Below are 22,677 nucleotides of genomic sequence, written 5' to 3' on the forward strand. Positions count from 1 at the left end.
TATCCACAAAGAATGGGGGTCCTGAAGGCTTTGCCCCAATCCCATCATTTTGTGAGCTGCCCTGCGAAGGGCAGCTGTCCAGGAGGTACTCTCACGGAGTGGGTTTTCTTAGTTTTATTTGTGTTTTTAGTGTATGCTGCGGTATGAAGTGTTTTACGGTGGCCAGAGTGCAAATCCTGCCACGAGCCTCCTAGAAAGATGTACCCAACTGCAGGAGGACGTCCGCAGATAATGTTGGGCACCAGATATGGATGGCTGTTGTGTCATGAGGAGCCCCTCCACCCTGACAGGTTTTGTTTTTAATCCTGCTTGGTGTCCACATCCATACACCCTCCGCACCAGGAAACCTGGTGTGGGAGACTGTTTAGTTGCCAACAACTCGACCATGAAACGGTAAGTACAGGTTTACATGGTACCTGTAGCAAGTCATGGATCTGATCTGGCCTGACCTGCCAATAAATGGCCCACATACGTTCCAAAGTCTCCCTTTTCTTCACGTTACTTCAATTCTCCCACCATTTTCCTTTTATTTCCCTTCCTGATGAAAGCCCCATGATATTTGTTTTCCTCATTATTCCCAATTTTTTTCTTTTTTTTTTAAGCATCTCCCCTCCCCTGTGCACCTCTTCCCCTCCGCCCCAGTTTTTCACCACCCTCACCATGTTTGTACTTGATTCAAGTCCCCTCAAGGCGATGCAGCCAGAGTAATAGGACTATGTTTGGGGATTATTATGTAACTACGAGTATAAAGCCTGTCAAAAATGACGGGTTGGAACAGTTTTTGACTGTACAGCGGCGTGAGCATGGGCCTAGTGTCTGGAAGTGTCAGGGCTACAGAAGTCTGGGCCTAGTGTCAGGGGTGCTTATATCGTCTTTATTTGTTAGACATCCTACAGACATAAATGAACACTCGTTTTACTCTGCGCACTTTGCACGTCACATTCAGCGAATGTCACCTACCCGTGCCTTGTATTTATTGTGATTTAAAAAAAAAAACGCTTCCATACACCGACCTTGAGGCTCGGTTTGTAAGCCACCGTCTACAATTCCAATGTAAGAGACATAATTACTCTTCTTTTAGGTCTTTGGAGTCCTCGAGGTCTTTTGGCTCCTCTGGTGCATTTGGGACTTTTGGGTGTTCAAGCTATTTTGCATCCTTGGGGTCTTTTGGGTCCTCATGGTCTTTTGGGTCTTTTGGGTCCTCTGGATCTTTGGGGTCCTCTGCTCTTTTCGGTCATCTGGGTCTTTGGGGTATTTTGGATCTTTGGGGTCCACTGCACCCTCAGGGTCTTAGCCTTGCGGGCCCCATGACAATCATGGTTCCCTGTTTGAGGCAATTTTTTTATGGCCGGATGCCCTTCCTGACTTCAACCCTTAGTCGCCTCCTACGATGCGCAGGGATACGGTGTACCTATTCTAAATTGGGGTACACACCAGGATCATTCATCCCAGAAAGCTGGTACTCAATTTGCCGACCTCGGAAGGATGACAGTCTGAGTCAACCCCTCTGACGTTCATTCAGCAATCGACCGGGATTTGAACTCAGGATCCTGAGATCCCAAGCCTGCACCCTAACCGCTAAGCCAACACCAGGCTCGACTTTTATGTTGATGTAATGCTTGACATGTTGATGCCATTATATCAATGCGTTTTCTCTAAGATTAATCGGTGTATGCCATTATAACTACTTGCAGAGTACTTGCACTGAATGGAAAACTTACAGGGAGGGCGCATGGCAATTGTGAATATGACCAAAGTAACAAAATGGCGGACATATGTTTTTTTTTTTATCAGGTTACGATTGTGGGGGGCGTCAGGCCAACTGCCAAACCAATGGGTATAGAGCAGACATGCAAACACACGCCACATGATGTGAAGATTGCTTTCACATTTCTGGAGTTGCATTAATGTAAAAGTCAAGCAACAAGAGCCATCACCTATAACCATTCAAACAATGCTTTGTAATTTACATGATCAATGTCCCAGTGACCCATTTGTTCTTCAACTTCATCCTGTGTAGGTGAGATCATGCATCTCACTTTCTTTGCAGATTTTGAAGTGGAGGAGAAAGTTCCAGCATTTGGGTCATACCGTCCTTCCTTCAGCTCCTCGGCAGCACGATGCCAACCACCACCCCTGTCTCGACAGTCAAGCATGTATGTTGTTTCCTCAAGCATGTAAATTTATTTGCACACATCCTGCATGGTAAATGCATTTTACCATGTTTGGTAACACGTACTTTGTTCTTTGAATGAAACATGTTAAATGAGTCTCATGCTGTAAGTACACCACAGTAAAAGTGTTTCACACTTGTTTTTTTTGGTTTTTTTTGTTTTTTTAATGTAAAACACTTTTGCTTCTTAGGTTAAGCAATGGAGTAAACATTGCAGGTTACAGCCAACTGCGGCCTGACAACTGGGACACCAAAAAGCCTGACCAAAAAGTCTCCACATCACGTGTGACCAATGAAAAGCGGTCGGGAGAAAAGCAGCAGCCATCAATCAGGTCTGATTTCGTGAAAGAGGAAGATTCGAAATGTGAAACGGTCCACGAGAGTGTAAAAAAGACGAGCAAGGAGGATGACGATTGGTTGAGTCGGTTGCTGGCAAGGAGTCAAACTCAGGTTGAGAGCCAGATGCATCATGGTGGCAGCGGAGATACAATTGAGCATTTCAGGTGGAGAACTTGTATCTGAATGTGTGGTGTAACTATTGTGTCAGTGATATTTTTGTGTCATTACAGCAAGCATCGTGCTTGTCAAATGATGTACATGAAAATGAAGATTTATAAAAATGAGAAATGGGTGCGATAGCAGAAAATGAAGAGGTTCGGGGAGTGTGAGAGGAGTGTGAGAATGAATGATCGTTTTAAGGCCATTTTTCCCCGCTAGTGCAGGGGTTAGCCTTGCGGGCCCCATGACAATCATGGTTCCCTGTTTGAGGCAATGTTTTTATGGCTGGATGCCCTTCCTGACGCTAACCCTTAGTCGCCTCGTACGATGCGCAGGGACACGGTGTACCTATTCTAAACCGGGGTACACACCAGGATCATTCATCCCAGCAAGCGGGTACTCAATTTGCCGACCTCAGAAGGATGACAGGCTGAGTCAACCCCCCTGGTGTTAATTCAGCGATCGACCGGGATTCGAACTCAGGATCCTAGGATCCCAAGCCTGTGCCCTAACCGCTAAGCCAACACCAGGCTAATCCTCCTGTGAGAGGAGTGTGGAAATTGGGGAGCATTGTGCAGAAGGGTATGGGAGTAATGAGGGAGGGGGTGTGGTGAGAGAAGGTATTGTTACGTTTGTGGGGGTAGGTGATTACATACTATAGTGGAGATAGAACGGTGTAGGGTAGCATGGACCGCGTGCGAGTAGGAAGCCAATCTCAATGTGTTTAAGTACAGAAACTGTGAGCTTAAGGTTGTTTATGTGTTCTTCACAGGGAAGACATGCACAGGGGGGGGGGGGGGGGGGAGAGGTGTGAAGACATGCTAATTAGCTCTAGGGTTTAAGTTTAATCTCCCGGTATGAGATTGCCTCCTGTGATTTTCCCTATGTTTTTTTTACAATTACAATTACAATTATGACAAGCCAGCCAAAAAAACCCACGTCGTTAACCAACAACAACACCAACAACTACCGGCATAAATGCCGACAGAAACCCGAACATTCCCGATCAGGCTAAACCCCACCCCACCATTGCCGACAGTACCCGGACATTACGATCTACAAGTAAACCCCGCCTCCAAGGAATCGTAATAGACGATTAACCCCACCCATCAATTGAGTAAGGAAAAAGGCCGCGCCCCAAGGTTCGTTATTGGTCGGGCCCGACCATGGGGGGTTTCAGTGGAGCTCGGCGATTGGTCGGTGTGACGTCAGGGTGACGTCATATCGAGAGACTTCGAGAATGAAGGAGGAAGAATCACTCTCTCTCATGCTGGCTTCGTGGCGGCGGTCGCTTGTGTCGTATGCACTCGTGCGGAGAACTGTTCGGAGCTCAGAGAACCTTTGCATGTTGGAGCCAGGGGTGTTGTTTGCTGGTGGTGTTTTTCATGGAAGCTGGAGCTGCGTCACATTTTGGAAGGAGACATGAGCATAAGAGAACTGGCCGCATGAACCCCCTCGCATTCGTGGCGACGCGGAGAGGGACTTCGCGCCATCTTGTGTGGCGACTTCATTCGGCAGTCTCGTTGGAGCAAAGCTGAGTGCCGGCCAACTCAAATAAGCAATTTTTTTTCATTATCTCTCACCTTGTCTGTTTTTGTGTCTGAGTGGAGACGTCTCAAATTAGACTTTCGTTTACATCACCATTCATTTTTTCGCTGTGCTTTATTTCATTAAATTAATTGTGGTGCATTTCATTTGTTGTGTTGTTTTATTCGTTTTGTGGGTTTCAAGGATAAAATCCCATGAGCTCCATGCAGGAAAGCACTTTGGTTCCATCCTGCGCGCGCCAAAAAGTGCCGCCAATTTTCGGCTTGATCGCCTCGGAGTCAGACCGATGGGCTATCCGTCACCCTGCGGTGTTAATAGCGGTTGACAGGACAGTACATATATGGACTATGGACTATATGTGATTGGAGTGGAAGGAATTTATTATGCCGTATTTGAGTGTGCAACAAATAGATGGGCCATGATAAATTCATAGTAAAAATCAGTAGAGCTTTTTCCTACCATTACAAACCAAACATGATACATAATCAACTAGATGCTATTCATAGAATACTTATCCTGCACAGTCAACTTGTTGTGAGCCAACTCTTCTGTTTTTGAACATTGTTTTTCTTTGATCCAATATGGCTGCCAGACCACGTGAGCGATGACATCATACATTTATATTCTCTAACATAATTGTTGCATATATCACGCTCAATACATTTCAAACTGATCAGACTAAGCGTTGTCCCTGTCGAATTATGACATCATAATTATGGCACCAATGACGTCATCGTTAACAACACCTATTCCCCATGGAGAGTTCTTTACAATGAGCCATGTTTCAATTTTTTCCATGCAGCGGTTTTGGAGATGTAGATGTGCAACATTTTTCGGTTTTTCCAAGATGGCGCCTGTACCACATGGCCTATGACGTCATGATTATCATTAAAATATTCTAAAGGAGGAGTCGCTCCTATGGTGAAAATTTCATGTCCATCAGACCAACAGTTGCTGAAATTTATAAAATAATTATCGGATGGATAAGTGTTGTATTTGTCAAATTATGACGTCTTAACGAAGGCACCGATGACATCATCATTAACATATCTTATTCCCCATGGGGAGTAGTTGACAATGAGCCAGGTCTCAATTTTTTCCATGGAGTGGTTTCAGAGATAAAGAAGTGCGAATTTTTTCCAAGATGGCGTCTGTACCACATGACCTATGACGTCATAATAATCATTAAAATATTCTACAGGAGGAGACCCTCCTGTGGTGAAAATTTCATGTCAATTGGACCAACGGTCCCCGAGAAAATGAATTTTCAAAATGCAGACACGTACGGCACACGTTTCCAACTGAATGCTTAACCCCGCTTTTTGCTTCGCGAGCGCAGGGTAACAAGAAAGAGCAATCAGAGATTGCAGACCCTTGCCAGGATGTGTTTGTGTGGTGTATTTTGTGGTGTTTATTAGCTGCTGTTTTTGTGTGGTTTATTGATTACATAGATTTATGTTCAATCCAATATGGCTGCCGAACCACATGACCTGTGACGTCATCAATTGAATTCTCTTGTACCATTTTTGTGTACATCATGCTCAAGAAATTTCAAACTGATTGGATCAAGCGTTCTACTTGTCTAGTTATGATGTCATAATGAAGGCACTGTTGACATCATCATGACTATATGTTGTTTCCCTTGCATGACAATGAGCCATGTTTAATTTTTTTTCCCATGGAGCAGTTTCAGAGATATAGATGTGCAAAGTTTTTGGGTTTTTTTCCAAGATGGCGCCCATACCACGTGACCTATGACGTCATAATTGTTTTTTTTTTTAATTCGACAGGAGCTCCTATGGTGAAAATTGTGTCAATCGGACCAATAAACTAAGCTCGATGATGGGTCCACAGCTTAACTTCCATCCAAGTCACGATGGATTATGCCTACGCCTGCTCCCCCTCACCATCCTTTCAGGATAACTTAACTGTGTAAATTACTACTGATAATTTTTTTTATATTGATGATTACTTATTAAGTAGTCCAAGAAAGTTGTTTTCCATTCTATGGTCTTCTTTTCATTGTTTTCACCACCTCCCCCAGCCATTCTGAACCAGCTGCTCTTCAAGAAACCTTAAAGTCTGTACCGGACTCTAACATTGCAAATAGACAACAAAAAAGCTCGTTGAGCAGTTCAAAGTCAGATTTTCTCGGCCTTAAAGATGCAAATGATGATGATGAAGATGAAGACAGCTTCGCTGGAATAATCCCAAATAGTTCAAAAGTGGGTGGAATTATAACAGCTCCTGAATTGCAAAGAGGTCACCTGAAGGATACTCAGCCTAATCAGCGACCTTCGTCAAGTCACAGCACAAGACCAAATGAACTCGCTCATGATGTTGGTATTTTGCAGCAAATGGACGATGTTGTAAGAACGGAATCTATCCAGAATGGAGCACTGATGTCAAATTTTACACAACACAGTGGAGGTTCAGAAGATCGATATGGATTTGGGAACTCTGTTAGGATTCAGGGAGCAGGAAGGTTTGTATTTTTGAAGTGTGTTGTACTATTGACTGTCATTTATTTTGTGCCACTTTTTGTGCTTTAGAGTTGATCTCGTTGTGATGTGTGTAGTTTGCAGAATGACCAGAATGCAGGTCAGACTCGATGCACAGCTCCAGCACAATCCGGCATGAAGACAGGTAGGTCTCTTATAAGGTCCTGCTTTGTGATATTTGTCAAAAATGTACTTGGTTCATTTAATCGTTGAAAATGTTCTTTTGGACCATCAATGTATTATTTACGCACATGGCGAGGAGTTACAGATGGCAGGATTTTAAGGTGGGCTCGGAAATGAGTCGACTGACAAATCATCCATTTATTCATTCGATTCACATCAGTCTAGTTTCAGGTCATTGCAGGAGGAAGTCCTCTGTCGTCTCATGTTTGGGGTATTGGTTTATTTGCCACACTTGCCTAGTGTGGATTGGTGGCGGAGGACAAGAAATTGGAATTTTGTCAGGATGCCGGTAATAAGTAGCCTACTTTTCGCAAAATACATTGTGGGATCTTCAGCGTCAATCAACTACTGGTAGAAGACAGGACACCCAGCTTAATATCCATTCGAGGGATGGTGCACTTTACGATGGAACATCCTGCCTGTAAAGCACAAAATCCAAACGGTTTCTTGTCGGGATGAGAATAATGTGCTTCCTCGAGCTGCGCTACCTTGCAGACGCAAATCAATATGTTGATGTCTTTATTTTTATTTTGCCTCCTCTTACTTCATTTTTGGGATCAGTCAAAAGGTTTTCATTTATGCTAAGCACAGATACAGAACATATGAAGCATGTTCTTGAAAGGTGAAAGCCAAAGTAACTGATCACCTGGCCACTCATCTAGATGATGATGATGATGATGATGATGGTGTGAGTCTTCGTTTTTGACGAATCTCTTCCCTTCGTTCGCGTGCGTTGGCATTGTGCGTCGTGCGATGACTCCATAGTCCAATGCGGGACCCACAGCATCTACCACAAAGATCTCAGGTATAGACTGGTCCTTGCGGAGATGGACGTTGGCAGGTTTTCCTTTCTTGCCTCCGCTGTCTCTCGATAGCAAGTCTCCCACGTTCAAAATGGTCCAGCTAGGCCTTTGCGGCAAATGTTACGTGTCATTTGAAATGAACATCTCAGATGTTTTCTGTGCTCACTTAACACATTTATTTGAAATTGATCCCACCCTACATGCACACCTCTGCTGGCCTTTACACAAACATGTATGTACTGCAAGCAAATGGAGCCTTATGAAAGTGTCACTGTGGGGGTACAATGGTACATACGTACTTCTGTTTCACCATATTCCCAATTATCAGCATCCTCACAAGTGCTTTTGTTTTGCTTTTTGTGTACAGGTGCAATTAAGGAACGCATCACCTCCACACCACACAAATCCAAGAATGCTCTGCAGGTATTTTAATATCAGATTGAAAATGCAGAGCTCTTTTGTGGTAATCTGGGAAGTCGCTCGTTAATGCAACCAAAGGAAATTTAGATGCAGGAAAAAGGAATGCATCCCTTGTTTGTGTGCTGAGACCGAACCTTGAGTATAACACCACACCCAAGTTAGTGATGAGTTAGCGAGGACAACCCGCACTACAAAACCGCTGAGTAAAACAGCACAGAGACTGCGACATTCCACCGTGAGAACGGACACGTGCAGACACCCTCACCTCAACAAAGTGCATTTTCTGTGTTCAATAAATGACGAAGTTGTTGACAGACATAGAAGATTCACAAAGGTGTAGCTGTGTAGCCACAACTTTATTTAGTTGCAATCAAGATGATGATGGGTACAATGACCAACGTTCTACGAAGAGGGGAGACAATAGCAAACCCCATCCTGTACACATGATACAGATACAATTCTCTGAACTCCCCATCGCAAACTTTACGGAGTATGCATTGAAACTTTGTCTTGACAATTTAAGACCACACGAACAGAGCGGAGAATCCCTTGCGGTTGTCAACGCCCAGGCTAAACAGAAAGTATTTGAAATTTTCTTTAGGTTGGTGTTTCCAGGTTCAAATCTCATACACTATATATTTATCCATTTTTCCCCTCGACGGGAGTGAGGGTCACGGAAGAGCAAGGTAGATCTGACAGTGGGATAAATATCAAGGGAATGAACTAACAGGATGAGAGGAAAACAAGGAAAGAAGAAAACAAACTAACAATTAAGATGGTTGGGTTAGGAAACGTTAATGGGGGTAATAAAGATCATGGGGACAGAATCGGGGATGACGAGAGATGCTGTGCACTGTGTTAGAAGCTCTGGAGAGAAAAGTGAGCCAGAACAGCCAATGGAAGGTGGTTCCATCAATGGGAAAAGTGAGGAATAAGAGTCGAGGTGTGCAGTCGGCCTAGATTTTGGAAGTTTACCCAGGAGGCGGAGGGGGTACTGGAGGAACACGTGCATCCTGGAGTAGATAGGAAGGTTTGGAGAACTATTGTCTACAAAATGTCCTTTTGATCAATGTAAAACTACTCTGCTGTCATCTATTGTCATTTTTCTACTTAGTGTTCAGGTACAAGCTCCTCTATGATTCTTGTATGCACAGATCCTTTTTGTTTTTGGGGATATATCAGACATTTAAATTGTTTTTATGTCTCTACCAACAAAGTCGCTGGAGGAATTGTCTTTTCTGGTTGTCCGTCTGTCTGGCCTGCGTGCATCCGTCCGCTCGTGATAGGTTTTCGTTACCACATTAACTTGAGAACAGCTGAAGGGATCTAAGTCAAACTTGGTACAAATATGTTTAATGATGTAAAGATAAATTGATTAGATCATGGGGTCAAAAGGTCAAAGGTCAGAGGTCCGGTTAGGTAAAAATTCTGTTACTGAGCTAGCTTGTGAACGAGTTATAGGTTTTTGACCAAACTTGGTACAAGTATATATTTTATGATGAAAAGATGAACTGATTATACTTTGGCATCAAAGGTCAGAGATGTGATGTCAAGTAAAAATGTGATACTTGAGAACAGCTGAAGTGATTTAAATCAAACTTGGTACAAGTGTCTTGGTACAAGACAGAAGAAAAGCAGCAAGATTAGAATAGAGCCTGAAAAATTATTCTTTATACTATTTTGCTTGTGATGGGGAGAAAACTGACTGGTCTACAGTTGAGAAACGAGCCAGTTTTTCCTCAAGCTTTGAAAAAAAGTTTTTCTAAAAGTATATAATCATGCAATAATGTGGTCGGAGGCATATCGGGCGACATCGCGATGTTGAAGAGTGCTGCTATAGTTTGAATTTGTAATTGTATACAAAGTCCAGGCTCTTGGAAGAGCTAGAACACAGAATGGATCAGGACGCAACAGAACAAAAGGAACAGCAGAAAGAAAGGTTGGAAACACCAACAGAAGGGCCAAGGGACAAAATAGGGAGAAACGTCGAAGACGAAGGATGTGAGGATGAGGGGTAGAAACTGGGGTAGAAAAGATTGTGGTTTTCGATGGGGGATGATCTGAGATGGTGGTGAAGAGCTGTCATGAAGAACTGGAGGGAATTGTGAAATTGAAGAGAAATTGGAAGTTGGTTCCACAGGCAGGAAAAAAAAGAGGAACAAATGAGTGGATGTATATGAAGGTGAGCAGTGATCCTGAATTTTGGGAGTTTCACCAGAATAGGGTTGCAGTGGACCATGAGCACCCTGCACAGACTTGGGGGGAGCGGAGGGGACAAAGCATGGAAAGGGCAGAGAGTGCAAGTCCAGAAAGGAGGTGGTAGAAAGCAGAGAGACCACCGACCTGCCTTTGATGGTGAAGTGATACACCCTAACAACTCAGCTTTATCGTTGGCGATCCCAATGATCTTGAAGGTCTTGGTTTCGATGGCGTAAAGCTGAGCAAGATGTGAGGCAGGGGAGCCCGCCTAGAGGGGAGAGCAGTAGTCCATCAAGCTCCAGATGAAGGACTTGTAGGTGGATAGTCGTTTAGGTTTGCCAAGGAAGAACTTTGTACGACGAAGGATGGTCAGTCGATAGCTGGCTTTGGAGGCCAACTAATGTATTGCACACACATGGCCAAACATAACAGGCTTTCCTTGCTTTCCTTTACATTTCTACATTATTTAATGTGAAATGTATTGATCTTGACACGTCACATGCACCCTTTAGGGCTTAGACCATTCTTGTTAACTTTGTCGTTGTAATTACAGTGCCTCCTATTCTATCCTGACTTAAAACCTCTCATTGAAATAATGGAACAAATATTTTGTCTCCAGCTTGCGGAGTCTACCGTCAGCAGCCTGGCTGTCGATCATAGCAGTGACAAAGAATTGCATGCAACTCGAGATGTTGAAATCAAGGTAATGCTGAAACTCACAAAACTCCTTGAGACATATCCAATACTGACAAGCAGAACATCTTCAAGTTCTGGTTTTCCTTAACTGACACAGCATTGGAATATCACGTTCAATGAAGGTCATAGTGTATAATAAGTAATGTAATGCTGACATGTATGTGTGTGTAAGCTGCATCAGTTGGAGGTTGAGAACGTACAGCTGAAGGCCTTTCTGGAGGCTCAGCAGAAGCGCCATGAACAGGAGCTTGTGTCCTTGGAAGATATGTACAAGTAGGTATTGCGACGCACCTGGAGACGAATGCTTTTCAAGTCCCACTTGCTCGTTGTTTTTACGAGCATTTCTTTATTTGCTTTGTCTTCCATGTTTCCATTTCTATCTCCACAATGATGGAGAGCTTGCCTGTGGACTTGATGAAAACCTAACAGACTGTATACAGTAACGTTCTTAATATACAGGTGTCAAGCTTGGCTCAGGGAAGAGCAGAGTAACAGGTGGCAATATATCAACAGACAGAAAATGGTCCCAATGGGATAGCGCAGGTGCAGGTAAATATAGAAATAACAGCAAGAGTTTGAATTGCAGATTATGAGTGTGAGTGGAGGGTCTCAGTAGTTGTAGTTAAGTTCAGTAGTGGAGATTAATGATCATCATGTAGTGGTGGACAGAAGACATGAAATCTGGAGGTAAGAGCTTAAGACAACAGACCTGGGAATTCCTGACATTTCAACATGAGAGAAAAGGGGATGGATCCATGCAGATCACAATAACAATTTGGCTTGGCGAGAGTAATCTTCTTCTTTAACAGCTGTAATTATTCCCACGTTCATGTGGGGTTGGCCGGGAGAAGCTTGGCCCAAGTCTTTCACGAACCGGCTGGCCTGACGTTCCATTAAAGTCAGGGCAGGAATTTTTAATTTGGCCATGGTGCCAGCGATAGCTCACCTACTCTTGATGAAGGACACGGTGGGATCTTAACTTCCACCAACTAATGCCGGCAGACAGGATGCCCGGATTAACGTCCACCTGAGGGACGGTCACACACTGACACCGGTATGACAGTTTATAGCTGGATCAAGATTCAAACCCAGACCGGACAGCTTAGAGGTGAGTGTGTGTACCTTTCTGCCAGCACTTGGTGAGAGCAATAAGGATTTCTGGAAGCAGAAAAAGCAAGACTAGAAAATTATTTTTTCTACTATTTTGCTTGTGATGGGGAGAAAGCCGACTCATCTATTGTTAAGAGAGCCAGTGTTTGCTCAATCTTTGGAGATCCAAAGCCCTTGTGTTAGTCACAAGTTTTTTTGGCGCATAATTGTGGGTATTAACTACTGCACGTCATTTCATGGTACAGTTTGGTACATACACCGTGTTCTTTGCTTCATTTTGATGCAGATGGCGCAACAAGTTGCAATCTGAGAGTATGGACTTGCGTGAAGCCAGGCTACAGGCAGAGATGAATGAACTGACGGCCATGTTGAAAACCGTTCGAAATGAATCTGAGGCTGAGAGAACCCGACTGATGGAGGCATCGGCTCAGAGACTTGCTGATGCCGATCGAGAAAGAAACCGAGACTTCGAGAGATTGAGAGAACTGCAGAGGTTTTTTTGTTTGAACTTATTTTTATATTATGCATCTGTGTTATATCCACTGCTGCTCCTCGTTTGCACTAACAGGAAATGGTACGAACTGGACACCTGTCATCCACGGATATTTCTCGTATTTCCTATGCAGTATTTCCGTGAGCCCAGTTCGCACTCAGGAACAGAAGAATTATGGCTAACCATTTGGAAATTGCCACTCTTTCGTCTAAATGCTGGAAGTTATGTTTAAAAGACTATTTGAATTATACATTTCGTGCCAGCCATGGAAACGCACACGGTGCATGCGCAAAAGGTCTCATTTTGAAAATCCAGTAGTACCGTGAAATGGGGTGAATAGGGACAGCAAGGTGACTCGGGACACAAACTGAAAAAAAGTTCGGAAACTTTTTTCGCTGAAAATTGATAACCATACTGATTTGTTGATATTTGGGTTGAAAGCGTTCTCTTGTTTTAAAAAAAAAGCAACTTATAGTCCCCATTAACCCCATATATGGGTTAAATAGGAATAAATAGGATTTTTATGGCTGTCCCTATTCACCCCGTTTTACGGGTGAATAGGGACAGTCACTAATACAAAAAAATAATAATCAAGAAATAGGGACACTTTGGAGAAACTTTTTATCCCATATTTTTTTTCATTGGCACCGTGGTTTATATTATTATTATGGGTGCATATTATGTGCATCCATCTGAGCTATCAATTTAGCAATAAGTTGGAAACCCAAGGATTGTTTTTTGATTATTATTATTTTATCTTAGTGACTGGCCCTATTCACCCGTAAAACGGGGTGAATAGGGACAGCCATAAAAATCCTATTTATTCCTATTTAACCCATATATGGGGTTAATAGGGACTATAAGTTGCTTTTAAAACAAACAAGAGAATACTTTCAACCCAAATATCAACAAATCTGTGTGGTTATCAATTTTCAGTGAAAAAAGTTTCCGAACTTTTTTTCAGTTTGTGTCCCTATTCACCTTGCTGTCCCTCCCTATTCACCGCATTTCACGGTACATGTCTATTTACAGCTGGAAGGCAGAGCTGAAATAGTCTGAACTAGAAAATGTATACATTTTATTTTTCAATAGAAAATCTCGACACATCATTTTCAATAAAAAAAAAACAGAACACCGAGCACACATGACATGACATGGCATGGCAAGCCTTGGTGCCAATGGCACAAAACATGGATTGCCACAAAATGTGTTCAGCTAAGCTCAACTTATTGTGTGTAGAATCTGAATGGCAACCTGCAATTGTGTACAGGAAAGCTGTCTCTGAGATGCAGAAGGACTATGAAGAGCAAATGCAGCGGTTGCGCAGGCTCAAAGACCAAGAGGTTGATGCTGTTACCAGTGCCACAGCCCAGACAAGGTAAACCAATGAAAATCTCTTTTCTATCATCACACCATTGCTCAGGCTTTGCCAGTTTTTGTTGTTTGATTCACAGTACTCTCCCCATCTTGTCTACCGCTCCCTATGTTATGTTTTATGTGTCGGTTTGTCTTTCTGTGTGATTAATGTTCGCTCTTTCACGAGCCTCGATCTTGTATACAAAAAAAAAAAAAAAAAAAAAAAAAAAAAAAAAAAAAAAAAAAAAAAAAAAAAAAAAAAAAAAAAAAAAAAAAAAAAAAAAAAAAAAAAAGTACTGCATGATGAGATATTTTTCACAATTTTGAATGAAACTATTGGTACGTTTATGGGGGATGGGGGGGCTGAGGGGCTTAGAGTTTGAGATTATTTTAGAACTTAGAACAGATAGAATTGCAGAGAGTAGCAAGGCCTGTGTGCGAGTAGGTAGCCAATCTCGATGTAATAAGTAGGGATACGTCAGCTTCAGGATGGTTTGTTTGAATGTGTACCATATGGAGGGTGGTGTGTTGTAATAAAATAGCTAGGCATTAAGTTTATTTACTGTGTGTACAAACCTCCTGTAAACATCCACCATGTGCACCGGGTGGCAAGTGAAGAGAACAGAAGAGAAGAGAAGAGTAAAGCATATAGCATGGGATCTGCCATGTATGGGAGAGAAAGGGGTGGAGCTATGGTCATCTCATGAAGGGGGTGGAGCCAAACGCCTCGAGGGGCAGAGGGCTGTCAGAGCTGAGAGGCACGAAGGATCATGGAGTTCTGAGGAGGAAGGGGCAGAGCGTTGCCAGGGTAGAAGAGGGAGGAACCTGTAGCTCTCTGTTCAGAGCGCAAACAGTTCTGAGGGGAGACTGAAGGGGTTCTGATGAGATTTGGAGAGCACCAGAGAGTGTTTAAGGGTCACGCTCTGAGAGAAGAATAAGGGAGTGTTTTGACGAGGACAGAGTTCTGAGGGGATTTGGAGAGCTTTAAGGAGGCTGTCCTACCTGCCTGCCTTCGCCCTGTGCCTGTTCTCGTCTTCCTCACCCCCCCCCCCCCTTCCCTGTTCATGATCCTGCTTGTCTCCTTGTCTCCTCATCACCTCATCATCTACCTCGTCACCTTCCTCATCTCCCTGCGCAGCACCACCCTTCCTTTGATGTCCCCATCACCACCAGAGACAAGTCACCCAGTGTTGTCCCTTTCCCGATCTGTGCTTGAGTCCGGTGTGTGGCGCCATAGGTTTGTAGTTCTTTTGTGTATAGTTATTGTTGATTCAATCTTTCCTGTTTTTGTCATTTGTTTTGAGAAATAAGCCCGTTTGGTTTTAAAAGAGAAAAGGAGTCTCGTTATTCTACCCAGTCCCACGCGCGAGCGCAAAGTCCACCATAATGGACACAGTCTGAGGGAGTTAAAGTCTGTTCGGCCCATCCGTTCAGAGGCAGTGTTAATCGACATTAACACGACACTATTTATCATGTGTTTTCACATAAATATTTTGTATTCACGAACTTATCATCAAAGCTACTGAGAGATGGTTTAGAAGTTGTTGAAAAGCAGAAAGGTGATTGGCTGACAAGACTATCTAACTTGTGATTGTTATGTGGGTGGTTCAGGTCCCTCTCAACAGTCATAGAGCACATGGAAGCATTCTCACAGCGACTTGGAGAGCTGGCAAGCCAACTGGATGGTTATCGAAAAAATAGTCGGCAAGATGCTGATTTTGAGATGAGACAACGTGAACAGCAGATCAAAGGTGGGACACTTGGTTATTGGTTGCAGACACTTTTCGATGTGCATATGTTGCGGCTCGTATTGAAGTTAAAGAGTTGTGCTTTGCAGCACAGTGACGGCAGAAGAGGAAGGTAGCTTGCATTGTGTGGACTACAAACAGTAGAAAATTCACAGGTGGACAGGACCAAGCCTGAAATAGAAAGCACTAGCAATGGTACCCAGCGTTGCCAGGCAATGCCGAGTCCCTCCCCCCACCCACCCCTTCTCCTTTTCCCCCAACTCATTCCTCTCCCTCCTCCCATTCCACACCCCTCCCTCCAGACTCCCATCCTTTCCCCACGAGGCTCGTGTGTTTATAAGTTGTGAATTGTGAGAAAATGACTATTAAGGTGTTTTAAAATCCCTATTAAGGTGTTTCGTGGTAAAAAAAATTGATCCTCTAAAGTTTTGTCATGAGTGGCTTAAGCACTCAAGCAAGCACTCCAACGAAACAGTTGATAAGGAATGGCTGATCGTGTGTTTGTAAAATACTAGGGCATGCCCGTACGATATATATATCTAAAATTATATCCCCCCCCCCCTCTATTTACATGAAATGGTTTGGTTCATGAAATGTTTTGGTCCATTCGCAACGCCAAAGCGAACGGCGAACGCTTTACATGAAATGGTTTGGTCCATGAAATGTTTTGGTCCATTCGCAACGCCAAAGCGAACGGCGAACGGCTTGCGAGTACAGTGACAATCCCCCCCCCCCCCCCTCTATTTACATGAAATGGTTTTAATTAGTTTTAAAACATAGTTTAACGCCAACATAGCGGCAACATAGTTTGCCAACGTGAAATAAATGAATACGCTCTCAAATGTGCCAAAAAAAAAAAAAAAACGCTACCCGTACGCTCTACCCCGCCCGTACGCCCGTAAACAAAAAAAACAACGCTCTTCGCTTCCGCCCTTCGCTCTGACTGAATTGGGAGAAATAATGCGCATAAGAAATCGAGAAATTATTATTTTCTCCGGAAGAAATCGAATTACGTACCGTAATGGCGCACGCGCTGGGCTCAGCTCGCTCTCACATCGGCCACGCCTACGCAACAAAGCGTTCTGTGATTGGCTGCCGGAAGTGCAGTCCTCACTGTCCGGAAGGTCGCAAATCGCAGTTACGATGAATCGCAAATTAGTTTTAATTAGTTTTAAAACATAGTTTAACGCCAACATAGTTTGCCGACGGGAAATAAATGAATACGCTCTCAAATGTGCCATCCGAGGCAGAGTCTGTTCGCCACGTTCGGCACACGTGATAGCTCGCTGCTCTCTGATTGGTTGAATCGTTTTTTGGACATAGCTCGGTAACTACTTCTGCGATTAATTTCAAACCTTGAAAAGGCACATCCTCGGGTCCCCAGCAATATACCTGGCAAGTTTCAAGTATATCGGACCCGTGGTTGTCGAGAAACAGCGGTCACAGACAAACACACACACACACAGACACACACACACACACACACACACACACAGAGATTACTGGAATTATAGATAGATTGTTATAAGCAACACTTCACTGTGTCCAGCAGACAGAAAGTAAATGTGCTTGACGTCCCAAAATGTGGTGTGGCTTTGTGTGGAGACTGGCAGTTGGGTTTCTGGGCCATTGGAGAGAAAGATGTGGCTTCGCTAAAAGGCGGTGCTTATGACACTGGGGAGAGGAGGGAAGGCGTGGCCTGTGGAATGGGCGGTGCTTATGTCACTGGGGGAGAGGAGGGAAGGCGTGGCCTGTAGAATGGGCGGTGCTTATGACAATAAGCTATTGCTCCAAAACATATCTTAATTCCTTATTGGTATGGTCAACAGGCTGGAAAGTGTTATCTAAATGTCCCATACCACACATGCAGAATCACCCTAAAGTGAAAACCATGACTTGAAAAAGTCAACAAATGTGTTCTAAAGACAAGGGGAAAATGCAAAATCATTGCTGCACACGCATAAATCAGAGACCTTCACATTTTGATGCAAATAATTTGATGGAACAAATGTAGAATGGGAGGCTGACTTTGTGCGACACCTCAGTGCAATTAATGAGGCCTGACCAAGGTTCATTGCTGCCTGCAGCATAATTTGTGCCAAGTATGTGCCCACGTGCAGAACACAGCAGACCGGAAAAGTTTGGAACACATGCACCCTGAGAGCTACAGACATTTGGTGAATGATGTCAATGTTGGCAGATCAGCTTACCCCAATTTTAATTGTGTGTCAACAGACCAGGCCGTGGAACAGACAGTAAAAATATATGGCAATAGCAAAGGGGATGTGGTATGATTGACACTTGGAAAAGGGGCCCCAAACACACTGCCTTAAGACAAGACACATGACATCATTCTTGTCAACCACGTCAAGGAAAATCCTGCATGACTGACAAACTTTTGGTCTTATCAACGTGTAGAGGATGATGCAACTTCAGCTCGGACATACATCCTTGCTGTTTTGGAAGCAAGTGCGTTCCCTGCATAACTCTGGACCCGATTAGGTATGTTTTGTCTTTAACTACAGACAAATCAGTAACCCATCTCCCACACACACAAGATGCTATCAAATGGCGAGTTCACTCCGACGATGAGATTATGATCCACACTGACGAGTGTTATGGGGACCTACTTCTATTGAAGAGTGGTCCGGTTGCATGATCATACTTATGATCATACAGAATTGATATTCTGGCCCTTTTGAGTTAGGATGGTGTGTGTGTATGTGTTTGACCATGTGCTCCAGCCTTCAGGCTGAGATAGATGCATGTGTATGTTCATGGGACAGTTTTGTTGGACAGTGTACTTGGCCGTGGGGTCAAGGTGCGCATCCGAAGCTGCTTAAATGTGTTGGGGTTTTTTTTTTTTTAACCTTTTTTGGTATGAAATCATCTTGTACTCATTTATGTAGCATCAAAATGTTCAGAAAAAAAAATGCTCTACGGCCTGGTGTAATTGTCATCGGAGCCTTATGCTGACTTGTGTGGCTTCTTAAAAGTAAAAGAAAATGACAATTTTTGGTAAAAATTTGCATTTTATGAATGCCTGTATTAATGAGCATACAATTGGGCTAATTTGCACAACAAATGAATATTTATGTGACTCGTGCACCCACTCCCTATGAGAGCATCAGGAAAGGTCATGTTATTATTCTCTCTGCGGTATATAGATTGTAGTAGATCTAGGCTTTGGTCCGTTAGTCTGTGGTGGATGCGATAAGCACATAATGCTTCAATGACGTTGGGATTCCTCCAGATTCCTTTCAGTTTACTGTTAAACAGCAGTAGCGACTGTTTAAAAAGGTAATCGTACGTGTTTGTGTTTTATAATATTTTTTACTTCTGGTAGGTTTGCCTCATGAAACGCCACAATAAGCTATTTATACATGTTAACGTGGCATTTGTCCAAGGAGGAAAACCCCTCGGGGGAAGGAGGGTATATTATTAGTATTAATATTGTTTTGTAATAACATTCATATTATGGTGTTATAATTAGTGTTATTACTTTTGTTAATGGAAGTGGCCTTGGAAAATGCCATGATTAGCTATCTTAACACGAAAATACACCTTAACACGATTTCTCCCAAGGGGGAAAGCCCCCTGTCAAGTTTGGTTGAGATTGGACAAGTAACGACCGAATGTATCATGGTCAGTCAAACAGGCAGACACTAAATTTCTATTTTAGTATGATGGACCAATTCCATAGCTACATTTTGATACCAATTTTATACTTACTAATTAAACACCTGCCTTCATGTTTATAAAGATGTATCATTGGTAGTTTCATCAATTTTCCTGTAGATTACTATGTAAATGGACTAAATAACATATGATGAATGCAACTGTGCAACGACAACCATCCATTTCATGATGAGAGGATGCCCCAAATATTAAAATATAGGTTGTACTTTTTTACCTTCAGTTGGGTTAGCTCTGATTTTAGGGCCCTTTTCCAATGTGGGCACAGCACTAATGGAGTTATATGTGAAAGAGGTTATTGATATTGCCACCTGTCGACAATATGTGGACCAGTTGACCATTCTACTGTTATCGCGGGTGACCTCAGATCAATTTCCTGGAAACAATCGCCTTCCACTTTGACAATTGAACCCGTCCGCCAGACTGGTTGCCCGTGAACTCAACCTGTCCGACGGGAATTTTCGCTGACAAAGACTGGCAGACTGGTACTAATTTCGAACCATGTTGGAACATTTCATGTTACTTGTTCATTGTGTTTCCTTCCTCAATATAATCATGGTTTGTTTATACATGAAGAATTTTCTGAACTGTGAGCTACAATTTCAGTTTTATAATTTATATCGTAGTTTCAAAATTGTTCCTTGACTTTTTGTGAGGAATATATAAATTGGACAGATCCTTATTAGTGAATTTTATGAAAACATCAATCCCAAAGCTCATATTGGAATCTGTATATAAATTGTGGGCAGAACAGATGTTGTTGTTGTTGTCTAGCCCCAGATAGTTCTCTCAAACAAGCCCGTGGCATGGAGACAGTCGATCGATCTTCCAGAAGCGACCCAGAGATACACCACCTCCAGGGTGGTGTATCCCAATCTTCACAAAGTCAGGACCACGACAGCTAGAGTTAGAGTTACGGAGAGGGTGAGAGTGCGAAAGAGAATGAGAAAGAGACAAACAGAGACAGGACTACAGGGAAAGGGCCGGTCCATGGGGATTGATCGGCGCCCTGATGAATCCGGGCAGCAGGGAAGAATGGGGAAGATTTGGCCCCCGACTTGCATTGGGGTGGAAACAACCACCACACAGAGGCGTCCCAGATAGTTGTAAAACAGACAGTAGTAGACATTGGTGTACGGTACTTTAAAAGGAATTGCAAGCCATTTGTAGACAATGGACAATAAATACCTTTAGCAGATGGGACTTAAAACTAGGTTTCAGGCATCGTGACCCATCAGTTCAGATAGGAATGTTAAACAAGCCAACCCTGAGGCCAAAAGTCAACAATGATTATCACTCACAATTGATTTTTTTTTCTATGCCAGAAGACAATGTGGCATGTCTGTTTCCAAACAAATAGAACTGCTATTGATATGCTTCCCTAAAAATATCCCTCCAAGATCAGAGTGTGCAGGAAGGGTGTCGGAGTGAACTCCATTCAATGTACAATGTGCGCTGAGTGGGTTCATCAAAAATGTAGTGGTCTGAGAAGGTCATTAACCAGTGTAGCAGGTCATTAACCAGAAGGTCATAACTTTACACTACATTCAAGTGTAAGGTGTGCACAGAGGGAGCTGCAGATGGTGGAAATATTGAGTTGGATCTTGGAGACGGCGTGAAGCTGGAGGGTGTGAAAACATTTTGCTACCTCGGAGACATGCTGAATGGAGAAGGTGGATCAGACTCGGCAACGGTTGCTAGAGTGAGATGTGCATGGTAGAAGTTTTGGGAACTGAGTGCCGTGCTGACGAGGAGGGGAGTGTCGTGAAGCTGAAGGGAAAGGTGTATGCTGCATGTGTGAGAAGTGTTATGATTTATGGGAGCGAACATGGGTAATGAACGTAGAGCAGCAACGAAGGCTGGAAAGGGTGGAAATGCGAATGGTTCGGTAGATGTGCGGAGTATCGTTGAGAGAGAGGAAGACAAATGATGAATTGCGAAAGATGATGGGAATAGAGCCCGTGATTGATGCTGTGAAGAGGAACAGGTTGAGATGGTTTGGTCATGTGTTGAGGAAGGATGAAAGTGACCGGTTGAGAAGAGTGATGGAAATGAATGTAGAAGGAAGTAGAAGACGGGGAAGACCGAGAAAGACTTGGCTAAAGATGGTGGAAGAAGAAATGCGGGCATGGGGGTTAACAAGGAGAGATGCAGAAAATAGGGCAAAATCGAGAAGATTGTCATGGGGACCGCAAGGCTAAACCCTGCTCTAGCAGGGAAAATGGCCTTAGAATGCCTGTGTTAAAATGCCTTAATAAAGCCTTAAAAATGAAAAGTGATTTTATTTTGTACTGATTTTTTTTTTTCATGCCTGTGAAAAAGGAATTGCAGTCCAGCATCTGAAAGTGTTTGTTTCATGCCAGTTTGGCTCATTAAAGGAGGCCCAGTTGTCATTTTGCTTGTTGAGGCTTTTTGAACCACACGTCGTACGCACTGGAAGGAGAGGAACATATAAAGGACACCTATGTGATGTTGGATAAATATTTAGGACACTTCATGATCATTTTAATTGTGTGCTAATTTGGGGAAACTGAAGTCACGTGTTCGAGGTTGCGGCAAAATCCCCCACCCCACAATCGGTTATTTCCTTGTTGGGAAAATTAATTTGTCCACTCTACAGCAAGCTAAGAAATTGTGCAAACACACCCAGGTGGAGCATTTTTTTCCCAAAGTAACAGATCTGTAGTTGTATCACTTGCCACCTACCCAGGATGCCCTGAAATAGGATTGATTGAGAGCACTGCTAAGCCAACCTTCACTTGCAAGCAACTAAGGTTGACATGCTGCCAGGAAAGTGAGAGGTGAAAAGCTACCGTAACTAGATAATCCAACAACAACCAGACCCTGCACCAGTCCTGCAGTTCATAGCAAGCAAATACGCCACAGACTGATGGTCAACAATACTCATGTCGCAGGCATGCAAGGCCGGAGCATATCTGGTTTGCTGATGCAGCACATAAATCTGTCAAAACAGAGCTGGTCAGATAATGATCTTATTGATATAGATAGATGAAGATGACACGTCCCTTATGCAAATGCCCCACAAAGTTCCCATTAAAATTTTGTGAGGCTTTGGCCCATGGAGAAAATCTCCCCTTGGGAATTGCAGAGCATGAGATCCCAATTTTAGGATGGGGTAGGGTAGACTCTGGGCCCACTGGTGCTCCTTCTCAGATACTGCACTAACCTACATTTGAAGCATGACATCCCAGAAAATGTAGGTTGGTGCTGTGTCTGGGATAGAACCTCAGTT

At 43.3% G+C, this 22,677-nt stretch overlaps 1 protein-coding gene across 17 annotated transcripts in view; it reads left to right on the forward strand.

Moving 5' to 3' along the window:
* FBF1 (Fas binding factor 1) overlaps positions 1-22,677 on the forward strand; it is a 164,609-nt gene that overhangs the window by 108,587 nt on the left and 33,345 nt on the right. For 9 of the 17 annotated variants that reach the window (XM_068120834.2, XM_068120861.2, XM_068120843.2 and 6 more), the window contains 10 exons: positions 2,051-2,156; positions 2,365-2,676; positions 6,264-6,704; positions 6,798-6,865; positions 8,074-8,129; positions 10,945-11,028; positions 11,194-11,294; positions 12,418-12,624; positions 13,895-14,002; positions 15,592-15,731. In XM_068120834.2, the coding sequence (XP_067976935.2) occupies positions 2,051-2,156; positions 2,365-2,676; positions 6,264-6,704; positions 6,798-6,865; positions 8,074-8,129; positions 10,945-11,028; positions 11,194-11,294; positions 12,418-12,624; positions 13,895-14,002; positions 15,592-15,731 (1,623 nt within the window). The remainder of the gene's footprint in view (positions 1-2,050; positions 2,157-2,364; positions 2,677-6,263; positions 6,705-6,797; positions 6,866-8,073; positions 8,130-10,944; positions 11,029-11,193; positions 11,295-12,417; positions 12,625-13,894; positions 14,003-15,591; positions 15,732-22,677) is intronic. The other 8 variants (XM_068120868.2, XM_078779070.1, XM_078779081.1 and 5 more) reach the window with 5 other exon arrangements.

Source organism: Myxine glutinosa, chromosome 1, assembly GCF_964187855.1.
Source record: "Myxine glutinosa chromosome 1, kmMyxGlut1.1, whole genome shotgun sequence".
Lineage (NCBI taxonomy): Eukaryota > Metazoa > Chordata > Myxini > Myxiniformes > Myxinidae > Myxine > Myxine glutinosa.